At 45.2% G+C, this 16,888-nt stretch overlaps 1 protein-coding gene across 1 annotated transcript in view; it reads right to left on the bottom strand.

Annotated features, from left to right (window-relative positions):
• The window catches only part of VPS35L (VPS35 endosomal protein sorting factor like), a 134,521-nt gene that overhangs the window by 100,300 nt on the left and 17,333 nt on the right, over window positions 1-16,888 (bottom strand). Inside the window, exons 6-9 of the mRNA XM_057749152.1 lie at window positions 16,489-16,565; window positions 12,411-12,539; window positions 6,240-6,324; window positions 236-295 (exon numbers count right to left, since the gene is read on the bottom strand). Coding sequence (XP_057605135.1) covers window positions 236-295; window positions 6,240-6,324; window positions 12,411-12,539; window positions 16,489-16,565 — 351 coding nt within the window. The remainder of the gene's footprint in view (window positions 1-235; window positions 296-6,239; window positions 6,325-12,410; window positions 12,540-16,488; window positions 16,566-16,888) is intronic.

The following is a 16,888-nucleotide window of genomic DNA, read 5'->3' as shown; positions in this document are numbered from 1 at the left end:
GTCAAGCAGCAGAGGACTTGAAGCTGGTAAAAAGTTCAGTTGAATCTAATTGTAACTGTTGGAAAATCTAATATTTTTCAAAGACTGAGATGATCAGAAATCTGTAAAGGTGTTTAACTTTCAACACGCCAAAAAAAAATTTTTATTTCAGATCTCAACAAATTCTGACTTGACATAAACCCTCTAACCCTGACTTGGAGGCAGAATGAAATCCATGGAAAAGTTACGACATTACCTGGTAAGACGCTGCGGTTATCCACACACATGGAGAAGATGCGCTCGTACACCAGCTTTCCTGGGGAGAAAAGGACATATGGTGTCAGCATCCCGCCTTCAGGAGCAAACACTAAATTAAAGTTTGTTAATTAGGGACAGAGACACTGGCATCACCCAGATGAGCCTCAACTTGTGACAGTATGCTGCCACCTAGTGGGACAAACTTTCAGCCATGATTCTTTTTTAATTTTAGATTTTTAATTAAGAGGGGACTTTCACTTTCTATGAGAGGCAGAAAAGTGGGCTTCACTTACACTAAGCAAAATAAGGTAGACAGAGAAAGACAAATACTGTATGATTTCATCTACATGCGGAAACTAAAAAGCAAATAAAAAAGAACACACATAACAAAACAGAGAGTCACAGACACAGAGAACAAACAGGTGGTTGCTGGGGGGAGGGGAAGGAGAGAAATAGGTGAGAGAGAGAAGTGAGTCATGGGTGTGAAATATACAATGTGGGGAATACAGTCAGTAACTATGCATAATCTTCCTGTAAGCACACATAGTAACCACCCTTATTGCCGTGATCATTTTGAAAAATCAAGTCACTGTGCTGTGTAACAGGAACTAACATAGGTCAATTATACTTCAAAAAGAAAACAAGCAAGCAAGCAAACAAACTCACAGAAAAAGAGATCAGATCTGTGGTTATCAAAGGTGGGGGGAGGGAGAATTGGAGGAAGGCAGTCAAAAAGTACTAACTTCCAGTTGTAACATAAGTAAGTGCTGGGGTGTAACGTACAACATGACACATATGAAAGTTGGGAGAGTAAATCCTAAGAGTTCTCATCACAAGAAAATTTTTTTCCTATTTAGTTTTGTATCTATGTGAGATGATGGACGTTCACTGAGCTTACTATGGTGACCAGTTCATGCTGAGTGTTAAGTCACATCATACACTGTACACCTTAAACTTACATAGTGCTGCATGTCAATCACATCTCAATTAAACTGAGTGGAAAAAAACCCAGATTTCCTGCATCCTCACATATTATGTGCCAAAAATGACCCACATCCCTACAGGATAAAAATGAGCCTGAAAACTACCCAGTTTAGTCTCCACTGCTCCCTGTCTCTCATCAACAGCCCGCTTCACTTACTCACTCACTCATGCAATCCACCTGGTGCCAGTTAAAAAGAATATTTTGGGGGGTGAAGACTAGGAATATGAATTTTGAATAACCTCAATGGGAAATTCTCACACACACTCAAGTGTGAGAACCACTGATTTAGGCAGGCACCGTGGGTCCCTGAGCTAAAACTTGCCTTTGTGTGGGAATCCCTAAGAACTGCCAAAAGCCTCCTTCCTCCTCTACACCAGGGGTTCTCAACCTTGGCTGAACACTCAGAGCACCCGGGGCGCTTGAAAATATGCTGATGCCTGCGTCTGCTCTCAGAGGTTCTAATGTAAATGATCTGGGGCCCGGATGACCATCGGAAGTGTTTTTAAAGCTCTCCAGGTATGCAGCCAGGGATGAGAGCCACTGCCCCAAACCATGGATTCAGTTTAGAAGTTCCCAGGAAGCCTCAGCGATCGAGCCCCAGTTCTCAAAGCCACCTGCCTTTGAACTCCTGGCAGGAAGTGTTTAGTTACCTGCAGTCAAGGGCTCCCCAAGGCAGCCACATCTGATGCCGAGAGAGAGGCCTCCTCTGAGATGAGCAAAGAACCCCCGGCACTGGGACTACACGCAGTTTACCGAAGTCGTCACACAGCACAGCAAGCCACTCTGGGCAAACATGTAACTTTTCATTGCTCCTAGCACATATGGTCTGGGCTTAAGAGAACCCAATGCCTTTACTTCCTCCACAAAAACCTTGCCACCTCTCCAAAACTAGCTTTCTTTAAAAAAAAAAAAAAAAAAAAAAAAGCACAATTTTTGTATTTCACCTTCATATCCTAAGGCCTTTAACTACAAAACCATTTTTGGCTAAAAGAGTTTAGCGAATATTTGTTTTCCTTTGTTAAGTTAGTGGACAACTATTTTGAGAAATAATACCTGCCCCTAGATTTATTTCCTTTCTTGATTCACTTTCTTATAAATCAAGGACATTAAACCAGATCAGTAACGACAGTGACAACCATTAACATTTTCCGAGCATCTTACTTTGGGCCAGGCACAGCTCTAAGCTGTTTACACCAACCCTGCCAAGCTCCTAGAAGAGAAGCTTCCTACACATTCTCTCATTTGATTCCCTCCGGAAGTCCCCAGAGGCAACGTCTACTATGCCCATTTCACAAGTGAAAAAACCAAGGCTCAAGTTCACACGACCCTGTAGGAGGTGAGTCAAGGAATGCAGGCAGAGACGCCAGAGCCCAGCTCTGTGCTCACTGCCACCAGGAAGATCCCAGTGAAAGCACTGCAGATGCCGATGCCTGGGGCCGCATCCCGCAACCCGCAACCCGCATCCCTGCCCAGCGAGACACTCCTGCCCTCGGTCAGCCTCATCCACAACCACTGGCCACCTGCCCCCGTACAGCAGCACATCTTCCTGTGGAGCAGAGAGTACACGATGGACCTCAGCAGTCCGAGTTGCCACCTAAGCAAAGCCAGTTCCACCTCCTTTTAAAAAGGTGAAAGCTGCCCACTAGCCCTGAAGCATAACCAAGTGTCCTCACGCACCTGCACACGCAGGCTGCCTGGCAGTCCTGAGGAGAGCTATTCGCCACAGCTCCGGACAAGCGTATGGGCAACACTGGGAACGCTCTGGAAAGGCAGAACATGCCCACCATTCCAAATTCAAAGGCTGCAGGAGGTAGAAAATGAAGTCTCTCTTAGCCTGGCCCGGCCAGCTTACTGCTCGGGTCATCCTCTGAGGGTCCCCGCTTTATTAGTTCCCTGGGTATCTTTCTAATGTTTCTTTTGGCATACACAAGTGAAAACCACAGAGTGCTCTAATTTTTCCTCTTTTCTTACGCAAAATGGAACATACTCTACAGCTGTTCTGCATCTTGAGTTTTTCCCTGACGACGTACCCTGGGGACCTTTCCGCATCAGAACACAGCATGTCCTCACTCTCAGAGGCCTCTTGGTACCTCAGTGTACAGACGTGCCATCGTTTGTTTAACTGGTCCCCTATGGACAGTCACTTGGGTTGTTGGATGAATTCCCAGAGGTGAAGTTGCTGGGTCAAAGGTATGTGCATTTGTAGTTTTGTACAGAGAATTTCCCCTGTGAGCCAAGTACAAGGAAAATAAAGCAGATGCTCTGACTGGAGAGAGAACTCGATTTGAGGTCCAGCTCTGCCACCCAGCACTCTGAGGACTTGGACGAGCTGCTTTACTCCCCTGTGCCCCGGGCTCCTCACCTGTGAAGTGGGGATAATTACAGACCCTACCTCGTACAGCTGTTACGAGGACAGCCTGACAATGTCACTAAAGGACCTGAAACCCTAGGAAAATCCCTATTTGCTGAGAATTTATCACCTTATTCTCAACTCCCAGCCCAGCTAATTTCTGGGACACAGCAAGGGCGGCAGGCATCTACACCGTATCCCGGCTGGCTGAGGTGTGGGGCTGGGCCGCCACCGCAGAGGCTCACAGGATGGCCGCCTCAAATTCCCACAAGGTTAAGGTCTGGATCTGGCCAGGCCCGCAGGCTGGCGAGGGCAACCAGAAGGCCAGAGTGCCGACTCCTCACGAGAAACACAACTGTCGGGAGAACCAGAGGCAGCCACCGGCCCCTCGCGCTGCCTGACATCCTCACCCCCGAAGGCAAGCTGGGTGCGAGGACAAGTCAGGGCCCACGGGGTGTGTGACTGGTACCTGCTGTGAGAGCCTAATGTACCCATCTGTTCTGGACCACCTCCCCCAGCCCCACCACCTCCCCGGCTCCACACCACCCTCAGTTTTCAGCCTCCCAACTGGGCCCCCTGTGCCACCCTTGCCCTGCGGTCTAGTCTCAACACAGCGGCCGGAGGGAGCCCATCAGAACCCAAACTGGAGCCCGTGCCTCCTCTGTGTAACACCCTGGGTGGCTCCTCACGCCCTCGGGGTCAAAGCTCAAATCCCTCCAATGGCCTACGTGGCCCACCAGGCTCTCTGGCCACGTCCCCACCTCCCCTCACCCCCCTCCAGCCACCCTGGCCTCTCAGTTCTCCAAACCTGCCAGGCCCGCTCCCGCCCCAGGGTCTTTGCACTGGCTGTTCCTTGGTCATCACCTGGCCCCGTGTGGCCAGCACGTGGCTCATCTCTCACCTCCTTCAAGTGCTGGCTCCTCCACCTGCCTATTAAAGGTGCAGCCCACCCTCACCCCTGCCTGCTTCACCTTCTCTGCTTGGGTTTCTTTTGTCCATAGCACCAGTCCTCTGCCAACACACAATGAAGCTCACTTATTCATTCCATGAATCCACTCTTCCCGGCACAGCCCACAAAGGCAGGGATTTTTGTGCCTTGTTTGCTGACACATCCTCAGCACCTCGTGGAGTACCTGATGCCACCTCGCTGGGTCAACTGAACACAAAGGTCCCATCTTTTAGCCTGAACATCCCTTCCTTAGCCCAGTGAGCCCCCATTCCCCTTTCTTTGGCCACAGGGTCACCCTCTCTCCTTTGGGGTAACCCAGCTCTGGACAATCCATGTATTTCACTCCCCAGATCCCATAACTGGCACAGGGACTGAGGCGTGATCCAAGCCAGGCCGATGAGATGGAATTCCAGGACTTTTGTTGGGAAGCATGGATAAAAGTTCTTTCCTTGTCCTGGGACTTCTAGCAGCAAAGCCGATAGGAGCTGAGGACACCTTGTGGAGCTTGAGACTGAAGCCAACCCAATAAAAGTGCTAGAAAAAGCCAAAGCACTGAAGATATTGTTTGAGGTCCTGAATCCAGCTCTACCTGAAGCCAGAAACTACCCCTGGACTTTTCAACATGAGCCAACAAATACTCTCCCCTTTTCCAAGACACGAGTGAGGTTTTCTATCACTTCTTCTAGCTAAAACACTCAGGTCCCCAGTCTCTTCAAAGAAATAAACGGGTCTCTCTGAGGGACATTTTGTTTTCTGACACATTTGACCTTTCAACGGGCTACAGACAAGACCTGCCAGGTTGGAAGCCCGTTGGTCCTTCCTGGGCAAGACGGTGAAGGTCTGTTCTGACCTCTTATGTGTCCAGTCCCCAGGAGAAGACTGCCTCCTAGTCCTTGCGGGGCACCTCACTGCTGAATGTCACGTACAGCCTACAGCCTGCATGGTCTGTGCAAACTGCTGGCATGACGTTCCGGCCATTAGCCATGGCCAGGCAGCACGGAGACCTCCGGTCTCTCCGAGGGGCTGCTGGGTAAGCTCTTCAGTCTAAACCTCTCTGCTGGGCGCCCGAAGATCATTCGGCTCGAGGGCTGGAGCGAGGGACAAGGGGCAGCCACAATGACGCAGGAAGGCCTCAGGGGGGCTGCAGCCACCGTCCATGGGCAGAGAACAGTGGCTTGGACTAAGGTTTTAGCAGAGAAGACGGGAAAGCAGACATACTGGGGAGAGACCGAGGTGGCTGAATTGAAGAACATGGTGGTGGGCTGGACGTGGGACACAGGGGAGGAGCCGCTCAGATTTCCAGCGTGGGCAACGGGGCACATGGTGCCACCATTCCCGAGACAGAAACCCAGTGAGCGTGGGGAGGGCAGGGAAGAGATGCTGGGCTCCGTGCGGAACAAAGTGATGCCACGAGCTGGCTGGCGATGGCCTGGGGCTGGGCTGGAGAAGGCGTGGTGTGGCCCCAGCCTGCCCCGCTTCTGCTCACTCTCCTTCTAGCCCATCGGAAGGTTAGAAACACACTATTTAAAATTCTTTCAAAAACAGCACCCTTATTACTCAGCAGGGAAGCAAGGGTGGGGGTGGGGGTTTTGGTCCCCCTTGTGATTTACCTAGTAACTTAAACCACAGCAGAACATAATTTAAAGCAACTCTACCATCCAACTTCTGGAAAAACAAACGTACTTCTTAGATTTAAGATGAGTAAGACTAGTACTTACCAAATGTATCAAGTATGTCAGTGATGAGGACAAATTTGCTTGGGTAGAAATGAATAACACTTGTGTCCGAAAGAAGCTTGGAACACTAAAAAAGAGAAGAGAAGAGAAAAGTCATTCCGTCGTGTCTCACTGGGTTGCAACACTCCAGGCCTGGAAAATAAAGGATTTCTACCAACAAGTGCGAGTGTTTACCATGTGCCAGGCCTGGTGCTAGTCACTGGAGGTATAATGACAAGCAAAACCACTGTGCTTCTGACAAAGGGAGATGACTCTGCTCACAACAGAGCCTCTTGATTCAGAAAAGGCACCATCATTCCCTCAGGAAACCCATGACTCAGGAATCTTATCCACAGGGTCTGAACTAGGGGCAGCACTTGGTCAGTAGAAAAGTCAACCAGCAACCTTGCAGGCAACTCCATCTTTTCAGCACGGCCTCCTCTGGTTTATTTCAGAATGGTCTTGATTCTTAAACGTTTTCTTCTATGAAATGACCCCATAGGTAAATCTCCAGGGTTTCTTAAACTAGCATCTATTATTTACACTCACTCTTAAATTTCCTTCTAAAAAGAAACATGACAAGCTCCAAAGAGTTACATGTTTCTCTGGAACTGTGCTCTGCAACACCAGGAACATTTTGGCTTTGCAGGGAATTGCTCAATCCCTCTGCCATCACTCACGCCAGAGGGCCCTCGACGTGTTCAGGACTCATAACAGAAGATTGCAGCCACACAACGTGACCCCAAACACCCCAGATTAAGTCATCTTGTATAATCAGAAACAAAAATCCCTCTCTCCTTTGAAGAACTAGAAGTAATGCCCTGAAGTCTTTACAAACTCAAAAGTCTGGATAAGAAACTAGATAACCTTGCCACATTTTATCAGAGAGGAAAAATGTCACATTAAAAAAAACTCTTTGGACATTAAGAAAGGGTCCTTTCATATGTATTCACTTCCAATGTGCAGAGAATGGCTAAGAAGTTCATCATATTAAGATACAGGCTGACATGTGTTTTCAGTTTGGCTTTGTTACCCAATATCTAAATTATTAGATTCATCAAGTTCCTCCTTAGCATTATATAATTAAAAGTAAACAATGTGTCTAATTTGTGAAGCATCCTCTCATAGCCCAAATGTTATTTGGGGGTTGGAGACGAGGGGAATGTAAGCTGTGAAAACAATGACATTGACACCAAGTGTGGCATTTGGATGTACACAGAACTCCATTTCCTGACACCTTGCTCTGTGTTTTTCACATGCCCTTTATGAGAGCTCCAACTTAAACAATTACCCCAGGAGACCTCAGGGCTTGGAAAAAACAAACAGCTCTGAATCTTAGAGACTGTTTACAATACACAGCTCTTGGTTCCTAGGGATGTGACATCTCCTGAGTTCCTACCCAGAGCCCCTCAGAGATGAGTTACTGCCCACTGGTGAGGTGAGGGAGAGAGAATTCAAACATAAGATTTCAAATTAAACACAGCTGGTGCTTCCCAACACCCGTGCACTGATTTGTCTCCCAAGCTGGAGTCACAGAACATATATTTTATGAAGATAACAGGAAGCAGAAATTTTTTGAATCCAAAGTTAGTCATACTAATGTTATAAATTGAAGTTACCTTTTAAATCACTATGTTGAAGATTCCACAGTTTTTGTTGTTGTTGTTGTTGTTGAAGCTTTGGTGCAGTTTCCTAAGCCAATAAAAACCAGGCACCCGGGGGTATGTGTTAAAAAACAGATTCCCTGCTCCACTCCAAACCCCCAGCAGAGGCACCAGGGAATCAGTATTTTTAACAAGGGCCCCAGATGACTGCTGCACTGAAACAAGCCCGGGACACGTGGGGTCCGTGAGGTCCACAATGTACACCACACTGACTGGAAAAAGCCTTCTACAAACCACCAGCTCTTGGCTTCACAAGCACCTGAGGGCCTGGATCCCACTCCTGGAGATTCTGATTAAGCTGCTCTGGGGTGCAGCCTGGACATCAGGATTTCTAAAAGCTCCCAAGTGACTCTAACGTGCAGCCAAGGTTGAGAGCCACTGTCATACACATTTCCTGAGCAGCTGACTGACAAGTTACTCTGCCTGAAATACTTGCTATCAAATTTATTAACAATGTAGAAAAAATACTAAAAGAATGTTTTTCATTCGTTTCCAGTTAGCAGTATTCTAGAAGAAAACTAGCAGTTTCTAAAATTAAGTTGGAATCAAAAATCAAAAATTTGAACCAAAGCAAATGGATAAATTAAAAGATAATCTAGGGACTTCCCTGGTGGCGAAGTGGTTAAGAATCCTCCTGCCAATGCAGGGGACATTGGTTTGACCCCTGGTCCGGGAAGATCCCACATGCCGCGGAACAACTAAGCCTGTGAGCCACAACTACTGAGCCTGTGTGCTGCAACTACTGAAGCCCGCACACCTAGCACCTAGAGCCCATGCTCCACAACAAGAGAAGCCACGGCACTGAGAAGCCCTGCACTGCAACAAAGAGAAGACCTGCTTGCCACAACTAGAGAAAGGTCATGTGCAGCAACAAAGATCCAATGCAGCCAATAAATATAAATAAATAAATAAATTTATTTATTTATTTATTTATTTATTTACTAAAAAAAGATAATCTACGGTTGAGTACTAAGAAAGTATGACTGGATGGATGGATGGATGGATGGATGGATGGATGGGTGGAAGGAAGGGAGGGAGGAAGGAAGGAAGGGAGGGAGGAAGCAGACTAATCAGAGGACAATTACGGCCCAGAATATATATTTTTTAAATCCTAAAAATCAGTTAAGAAAGGTACAAATAATACAGTGGAAAAATGAGCAAAAGGAATCAACAAAAGGCATTTTACAGAAAAGGAAACCCCAATGGCCAATAAACATGTGAAAAGATACTCAATCTTATTATAATCAGGGAATTGCAAATTAAAACCACAATAAAATATGATTTTACTACCTCCTAAATTGGAAAAATTAAAATAAAAGTCTGCTCATAGCAAATGTTGGTAGGCCACTGAACAGCACAGCCTCTCACACTCCCACTGCTACTAAGGTGCAGGCTGGCACAGCTACTGCAGAAAATAACCCGGCATCGTCTGGAAAGGCAGGCGAGGCACACAACTTATTACACCGCAATTCCACGTCTAGGTATGGGCCGTCATCTAGAGAAACACTGTACATGGTCACCGGCAGACGGGATCAGTGTTCACGGCAACATCGTTCACAATAATGAAAAAGGAAAAAGAAAAGAACCAGAGGCCCATTAACAGAATGAATGACACACAATTTACCCATCAGTAGATTAACTGGTACAGACGGCAAATCTCTCCAACCAATCTGTAGGGTCAGTGCAACCCTATCAAAATCCCAAAGGTTTGTTTGGTTTTTACTTTTTGGTAGAAACTGACAAGCTGATCCTAAAATTCATGTGTACATGCAAAGGACCCAGAAGAAGCAAAACAATTCTGAAAAAGAAGAACAAAGTTAAAAAGACTTCTACTACCTAGTTTCAAAACTTACCATAAAGCTACAGTAATCAAGTGTGGTACTGGCACAAAAACAGACTTACAGGTGTATGGGATTGAATTGAGAGTTCAGAAATAAACCCTTACTTTTATGGCCAACTGACTTTTGACAAAGGTGCCAAGATAAGTCTTTTCAGTAAATGCTGCTGAGACAACTGGAAATCCATATGGAAAAACAAACTTAGACATACTATACACACCAAAAAATAATCCAAAATGGACCACATAACCTAGAGGTAAGAGCTAAAACTATAAAACTTCTAGAAGAAAACACAGGAAGAAATTCTCACAATCCTGGGTTCTTAGACACAACCCCAAAAGCATGAGCCAAAAAGGAGAAAATTGATAAACTGGACTTCATTAAAATTAAAAACTCCTATACTTCAAAGGATACCATTATGAAAATGAAAGGACAAGCCACAGACAAGAAGAAAATAAATGTAGCTCACGTATTTGATGAAGAACTTGTATCAAGGATAAAGAATTGTTATAATTCAACAAGAAGATAAACATGATTTTTCAAATGGGCAAGTCCTGAACAGACAGCTCACTAAAGAAGATATAGAAATGGCCAATAAACATAAGAAAACATGCTTAACATCATTAGTCAGTAGGGACATGTAAATTAAAATCACAATGAGATACCACTTCACACCCACTCAGATGACTATAGTCAAAAAGATGGACAATAAGGAAACAAGCGATGGAAAAGATACAGAGGAGCTGGAGCCCTCAGACACTGCTGGTGGAAATGGAAGCAGTGCAGCCACTCTGGAAAGCAATTTGGCCATTTCTCAAAAAGTTAAACACAAACTTACCATATAACTTAGCAATTCCACTTCTAGGAATCTATTCAAGAAAAATGAAAGACTTACATGCAATTGCACACGGCAGCATTATTCATAATGGCCAGAGTGGAAACAACCTAAATGTCCATCAACTTGTTAATCCAGTGGAATACTACTCAGCAGTAAAAAGGTACAAAGTACTGATGTGGTTAAACCTCAAACACATGGTAAGCGAAAGCAGCAGATGCAAAAGATTACATGATGAATGATCCCATGGATATGAAATGACCAGGAAAAGCAAATTCATAGTCAGAAAGCAGATCAGTGGTTTTTCTGGGGCTGAAAGTGGCAGCAGGGTTTGATTGTTAACAGGCTGGAAGGAATCTGGGCAGGGGGCCGGGGGAGAGGAGCGGTGGCTATGAAAATGTTCTAAAACTGGGCTGTGTAACAGCTGGGCAACTCTATAAACTTACTTAAAAAATCACTGAATTGTATATTTACAATGGCGGATTTTAGGATATGTAAAATATCTCTCAATAAAGCTGAAAAAACAAAAAGTAAAACCTTACTGCAGAGCAAATAAGGGAAACTTGTGCTCATTTCTCCATATTTTGTACCTGGACTAGCTTTTTTGGATAAAGAAGGCAGTCTTTAAAGTACTGGAAGTCAAATAGTTCCTATTAACCAGATACGGAGTTAATTAAACACTTGCATGGCTATTTTCTTTGGGAAGACATGAATCAAATCTCCTGCAGATGTAAAACTCTTAGAAGTCACAGTTCTATACTACAGTACTCTGTGGAGAGATGTTGCCAACGAAAATATTTTGAAGAAGCTCTTGTTAGTTTAGATATTTTCTCACTTGAGTCACTCAGCAAGCAACCTCCCTCACACGCCTCCAGAATGAGAGAACCCTTCTTCAGAGTATTTACTTTGTCAGCTAACAACAGCAAAGGAAGGGAAATGGCCTTGGGTTTGCCTCTGGCCTGAACACCAAAAAAATAGCACCTGCCATACAAAGTGTCCTCTTAAAAGACTTCAAGTCCCCAGTGTAAAGACCCCTAGACTCCTAACCCTCTCTCCAGAGAGAAAGATAAGAAAACAAATGTCACATTCCCGCAACAGGAAACAAGAATGAGATCTCATCCTTCTGAACTGAAATGGCTGTTCAGAAATTCTCTGTTAACACTGCTCTGAGAGGCATAATTCCTTACATTACTCCTTTTACAGCGAGTAAAAGCAGCCGAGCATGTTTTGCTAAGACAGGATGATCCTAAGAGTCAAGAAATAGAATAAGCTGTTTTCCCTACGGAGCCTGCTCTTGTGACCCAAGAGTTGTCATGGATTAACAAATTCATCAACAAAGAGGATTCAACAAACATACCTCTCCTAACACTGTATACACATTTTCTTTCTCACATCATTATGCAGAACATGACCCCAAAATGCACATCAGGGACATACAACCATTAGTCCCAAAGACACAAAGAAAACCTGGTCAAGGAAATCCAAAAGACAGTTGATCAATCTTTCATCTAGCAAATCATAAATGTGTCAGGGGCTGAAACAGGGCCGATGACCTGCACAACCCAGGGGGAACATCAGTAATTCTGTAATCTAGGGTGAATTTCCTGGAATTGCACAGTGCACAACCTATGGAGCTGCACATGGTGGCCCTGGGATTAGCCATCTCATAAAAACACTGATTCATAATTATGGCCTTTCACAGGAAGTACGTGAAAATGGATCAGATGAAAAAATTAGGGTAAGACCCTGAAGGCAGGCCTCTAAAAACCTGAATTACCCACAAATGAGTTTTACAAAGGAAATTCTGGGGGGAAAAAAAAAAATCACTCAACCTGACCTGGATGACTATTTTTAGAGCCTTCACTTTCTGGTCCGAGGCCCAGGCATCCTTCAGCGACTGGTTGAGCTCCTCTATGCGGTTGACATAATCCTGTTGAGTCAAATTCAGCAGCTCCTTTTGGGATCCCTGTGGGCAGAAAGTAGAAAGATACAGGCAAAAAGAAAATATACTGTTAGACTCCCTGCTGAGCCCCATGACCAATACTTAGTAGTCTCTAAGTTGGTCTCTAAGCTGTCCTCCTATCCCGACCAGGACTGATAGTTTTGTCTTGTGATCAAAGAGTTTCTTTGAGTTTTCTGCAAAGATGGCTAGAAGGCAGTGATTGAGAAACCGGCCTTGAACACAAGTCAGACCTGAGCCCACTCCCAGGTCAGCCACATTCTAGCTGTATGACTCTAGGTGAGCTGCTTTCCTCCCTGAGTCTCTTCCGTGAACAGTGATAATAGGACTTATCCTATTCAACAAATAGTTACTGCGGCAACTTGTGTGCCAGCCGAGTATGGTATACCAGATGCCCCAGATACAAAGGTGAGCAAAAAAATATTATTTCAGTATTAACAGAGTTTAAGGTACAGAGGGCAAGATGGATATTAACACAAACTGAGACAAATGCACGGGGAGACAATTTTACCAAGACACACATCATAGTTCTCTGAATCCAAGGTGCCTGTTTTAAGAAGCACAATTGTTTCATGTACCGCTAAGGAAGGAAAAATGCTGATCACGGACATGCACCAAGTGAGACACACAGTCCAATTTCAGGGATATTCTAATGTTGGGGGAGAGGTTCCTCCTAGAATGGACTCTAGACTGGTGGTCAAGAATGTTTTCCTGGAGGAAGTGATGCTTGAGACAAACTCTCAGTGGTGTACAGGTGTTAACTAGGCAATGGAGGGTTGTTAACTAGACCAGGAAGAGAGCACTCAGGACAGAGAGCAGACATAGCAAAAACCCAAGGCAGAAAAGGGCAAGGTCATCACATGGATGAACTACTATAACAACATCTGTAAAGACCCAGCACCACCCGACATACAGCACGTGCTCATTAATCCTTGGCTGTTGTTAAGATGCTGATTACACAGCTCACAGCAGCTAGCTCCTCATGCTAGCCCACATGAGGAGACCAGGAACCAAATCTTTTTTATATGAATGTTCCCTGGAATCCAAACGGAAAAAGTCTTTTTTTTTTTTTTTAATTGAAGCATAGTTAATTTACAATGCTGTGTTAGTTTCTGGTGTACAACAAAGTGATTCAGTTATACATACATATTTTTTTTCACATTCTTTTCCGTTATAGGTTATTACATGATATTGAGTATAGTTCCCTGTGCTATACAGTAGGTGGTTGTTGTTTATCTATTTTATATGTAGTAGTATGTATATGTTAATCTCAAACTCCTAATTTATGCCCCTGCCCCTTCCCCTTCCGTAACCATAAGTCTGTTTTCTATGTCTGGAGCCTGTTTCTGTTGTGTAAATGAGTTCATTTGTATCATATTTTAGATTCCACATATAAGTGATATCCCATGATATTTGTCTTTCTCTGTCTGACTTAATTCACTTATATGATAAACTCTAGGTCCAGCCATGTTGCTGCAAATGGCATTATTTCATTCTTTTTTATGGCTGAGTAATGTTCCATTGTATAAATACACCACATCTTCTTTACCCATTCATCTGCCGATGGACATTTAGTTTATTTCCATATCTTGGTTATTGTAAATAGTGCTGCTATGAACACTGGGGTGTATGTATCTTTACAAATTAGAGTTTTCTCTGGATATATGGCCAGGAGTGGAATTGCTGGAAGAACTCTTTATTAAAGAAATACAAGTAGGGGGTTCAGGAAATCTGAACTGATCCCAACTGGTCACCTGAACTGTGAGACAGGATCTCCCTGCCCCTCTGCTGTAGGAGGAGCCATGTGACTAGTTTGGGCAAATGGGTGGTGAACAGAGTGGCACGTGTCCCTTCTGGGCTGAGGCAGTGAAAGGTGACCCTTTCTTTAGCTCTGCTGTGACAACCCTAGAGCCACCTGTTGAGATGGCAGCACCATGAGATGGTGGTATGTCTGTCACCTACACTGAACGAGCAATGTGAGGAAGAAATAAACCTTTGTTATAGTAAGCCACTGAGATATGGGGGGTCATTTGTTACCACAGCACAACCTAGCCTTATCCTGACTAAATGCGCTATGTTAACCTGGAAGCCATGGGGCAGCCATCTGCTCCTGTGAGCAGGGAGAAGCAAGGAAACCAGTCTGCAGGGAAAAAAAAAAGAAAAAAAAAGAAAAAGGAGAACTAGCAAGAGTCTGGAGGTTACACAGAACCAAGAGAGACGTAGGACAGCTGCTGGGGTTCTGGGTGGTTTTCCAGTTTCTGGTTCCAGGCCCCTATGCCCTTGGGTTCAGGGTAACACCCCAGTATCCTTCAATATAGTCCTTATTTTCCATGTAAGCCACCTCAAGTGACTTTCAGATACTCAATAAATGAAAGAGCTTTGCTAAAAACCTTAGCAATTCCCTTCCTACCAGCCAAGGTTGGCTGATGACACGCAGACTAAGGCTCGCAGGCACCCTAATTCAAAATATGTTATTTCTGAATTGGGAAACGAAATATTGGACTTTCAGACTCTGCTGAGCACCTAACAACTCTGGCCTTAGAACTGGAAAGACCCTGAAACCAGGGGCAAGAAGCAGGACAGAGCAATGGCAACTGCCATTATATGCACCTCTGTGGATTTCAAAGCATTCCCATTCAGCCTACGCAACTGTATTCTTTATTTCCATTTTACAGATGAGAAAATGGGTATAGGAAGATGAGTGCCCAAGGGCACACTGTTACTATGCAGTCAAGCTAAGGCCTCTAGGCTCAGAATGGTGACGGTGACAGCAGCCCAACATGTGCAAAGCATGTACCACGTGCTAGGTGCTGGTCTAAGCACTTCACATACATTAACTCACGTAATCCTCTTCAACCATCCTAAGAGGCAGGTACTAGGTAGCACCCCCACTCTATAGACAGGTAAACTAAGGCACCAAAGCACAAGGTCTTAAGCACCTTGTCCCAAATTACAGAGTTACCAAACAGTACAGCCAGGATTCAAACCCAGGCAGTCTGGCTGCAGAGTTTGCCCTCTTACCCCTCATGCTATGCTGCCTCCCTAAATGATATTTCAGAGGATGCAAACTCACCACCTCCAGGGGCCAGACTACTAATGTTTATAAGTGAACTGGGCCAGGGAGAACCATGCAACCTGGATGGTGCACACCCAGGTTAAATGCAAGAATGTGAGCCCACAGTGAGGTGGAATTTAAGAGAATCTAGCAATCTGGATTTATACGTTAAATTTACTAAAATTTTTATGAGTTGGCAAATGAGTTATGTTCTTTAAAAGCACGTGCAGGCTAGACTTCCCTGGTGGCTCAGTGGTTGAGAATCTGCCTGCCAATGCAGGGGACACGGGTTCAATCCCCGGTCCAGCAAGATTCCACATGCCTTGGAGCAACTAAGCCCGTGCGCCACAACTACTGAGCCCACTTGCTGCAACTACTGAAGCCTGTGCACCTAGAGCCTATGCTCCACAATGAAGAGTAGCCCCCACTCACTGCAACTAGAGAAAGCCCGGGCACAGCAACAAAGACCCAATGCAACCAAAAATAAAATAATAAAAATATTAAAAACAAAAATAGAGCACATGCAGGCTAAGTGAAAGATTTCTGCAGCTGAGCAGCTATGTGCATCCTCTGCAGCAGGCATGACCACTTCACACCATGCAAGGCGGCATCCCCGGAGATAGCTACTCTTGGCTTCCACAATTAGACCCTGTCCCCAGACGCCCCGAGTTTGCTCGAGCATCACATTGAGAAAAATGCCTTCAGAAAACCCACCCGAGGCAGGTTTCTGTGAGCTTCGCCAACTGCGCTGCTGGCATCTTTCCCTGGATGAGCTGGTGCCTCGGGAGAACTAAAACACAACACTTGGCGAGGTTCAAGAATTAATCAGAGAGCAGTCCCCGGGAGTGACCTCACCCGGAAGCACCACTCCTCCCGGGATTACACAGCTGACTTGCTCACCTCCTCAAAGTCATCCAGCTCCTCCAGCCTGGTCCGAACTTTCTCTGACATTGCGGATGTGGCAGTCCCAGCTTTGCCTAAAGAGAACAGACTCATGTCACACAGGTGGCTTTCCTCTGTCACCAATACCCCCACAGGAAGGCATCTTTCATGCTACACTTCATCATGAGTAAAGAGGCTGGGGAACAATTTCATTACAGAAAACTCCCTGAGATTTTGAAAGCAACGTCCTTACATAACCAAAGTTCCACTGGAAACTTTTCTGCTTAGGAGCTGCCTGTGGGAGCACAGCTGGCCAGCCCCAAAAAGGTTCTGTGACATTTGATATTCACAAACGTTTCACAGAGTCATTTGTTTATTCCTAAAGAAAGGCGGTCCAGATAAGGATGCCAAAAGTCTG

The sequence above is a fragment of the Hippopotamus amphibius genome, chromosome 9, assembly GCF_030028045.1.
Source record: "Hippopotamus amphibius kiboko isolate mHipAmp2 chromosome 9, mHipAmp2.hap2, whole genome shotgun sequence".
Lineage (NCBI taxonomy): Eukaryota > Metazoa > Chordata > Mammalia > Artiodactyla > Hippopotamidae > Hippopotamus > Hippopotamus amphibius.
Note: the sequence above shows the minus strand (reverse complement) of the source record. Positions and strands in the feature narration are given on the sequence as shown.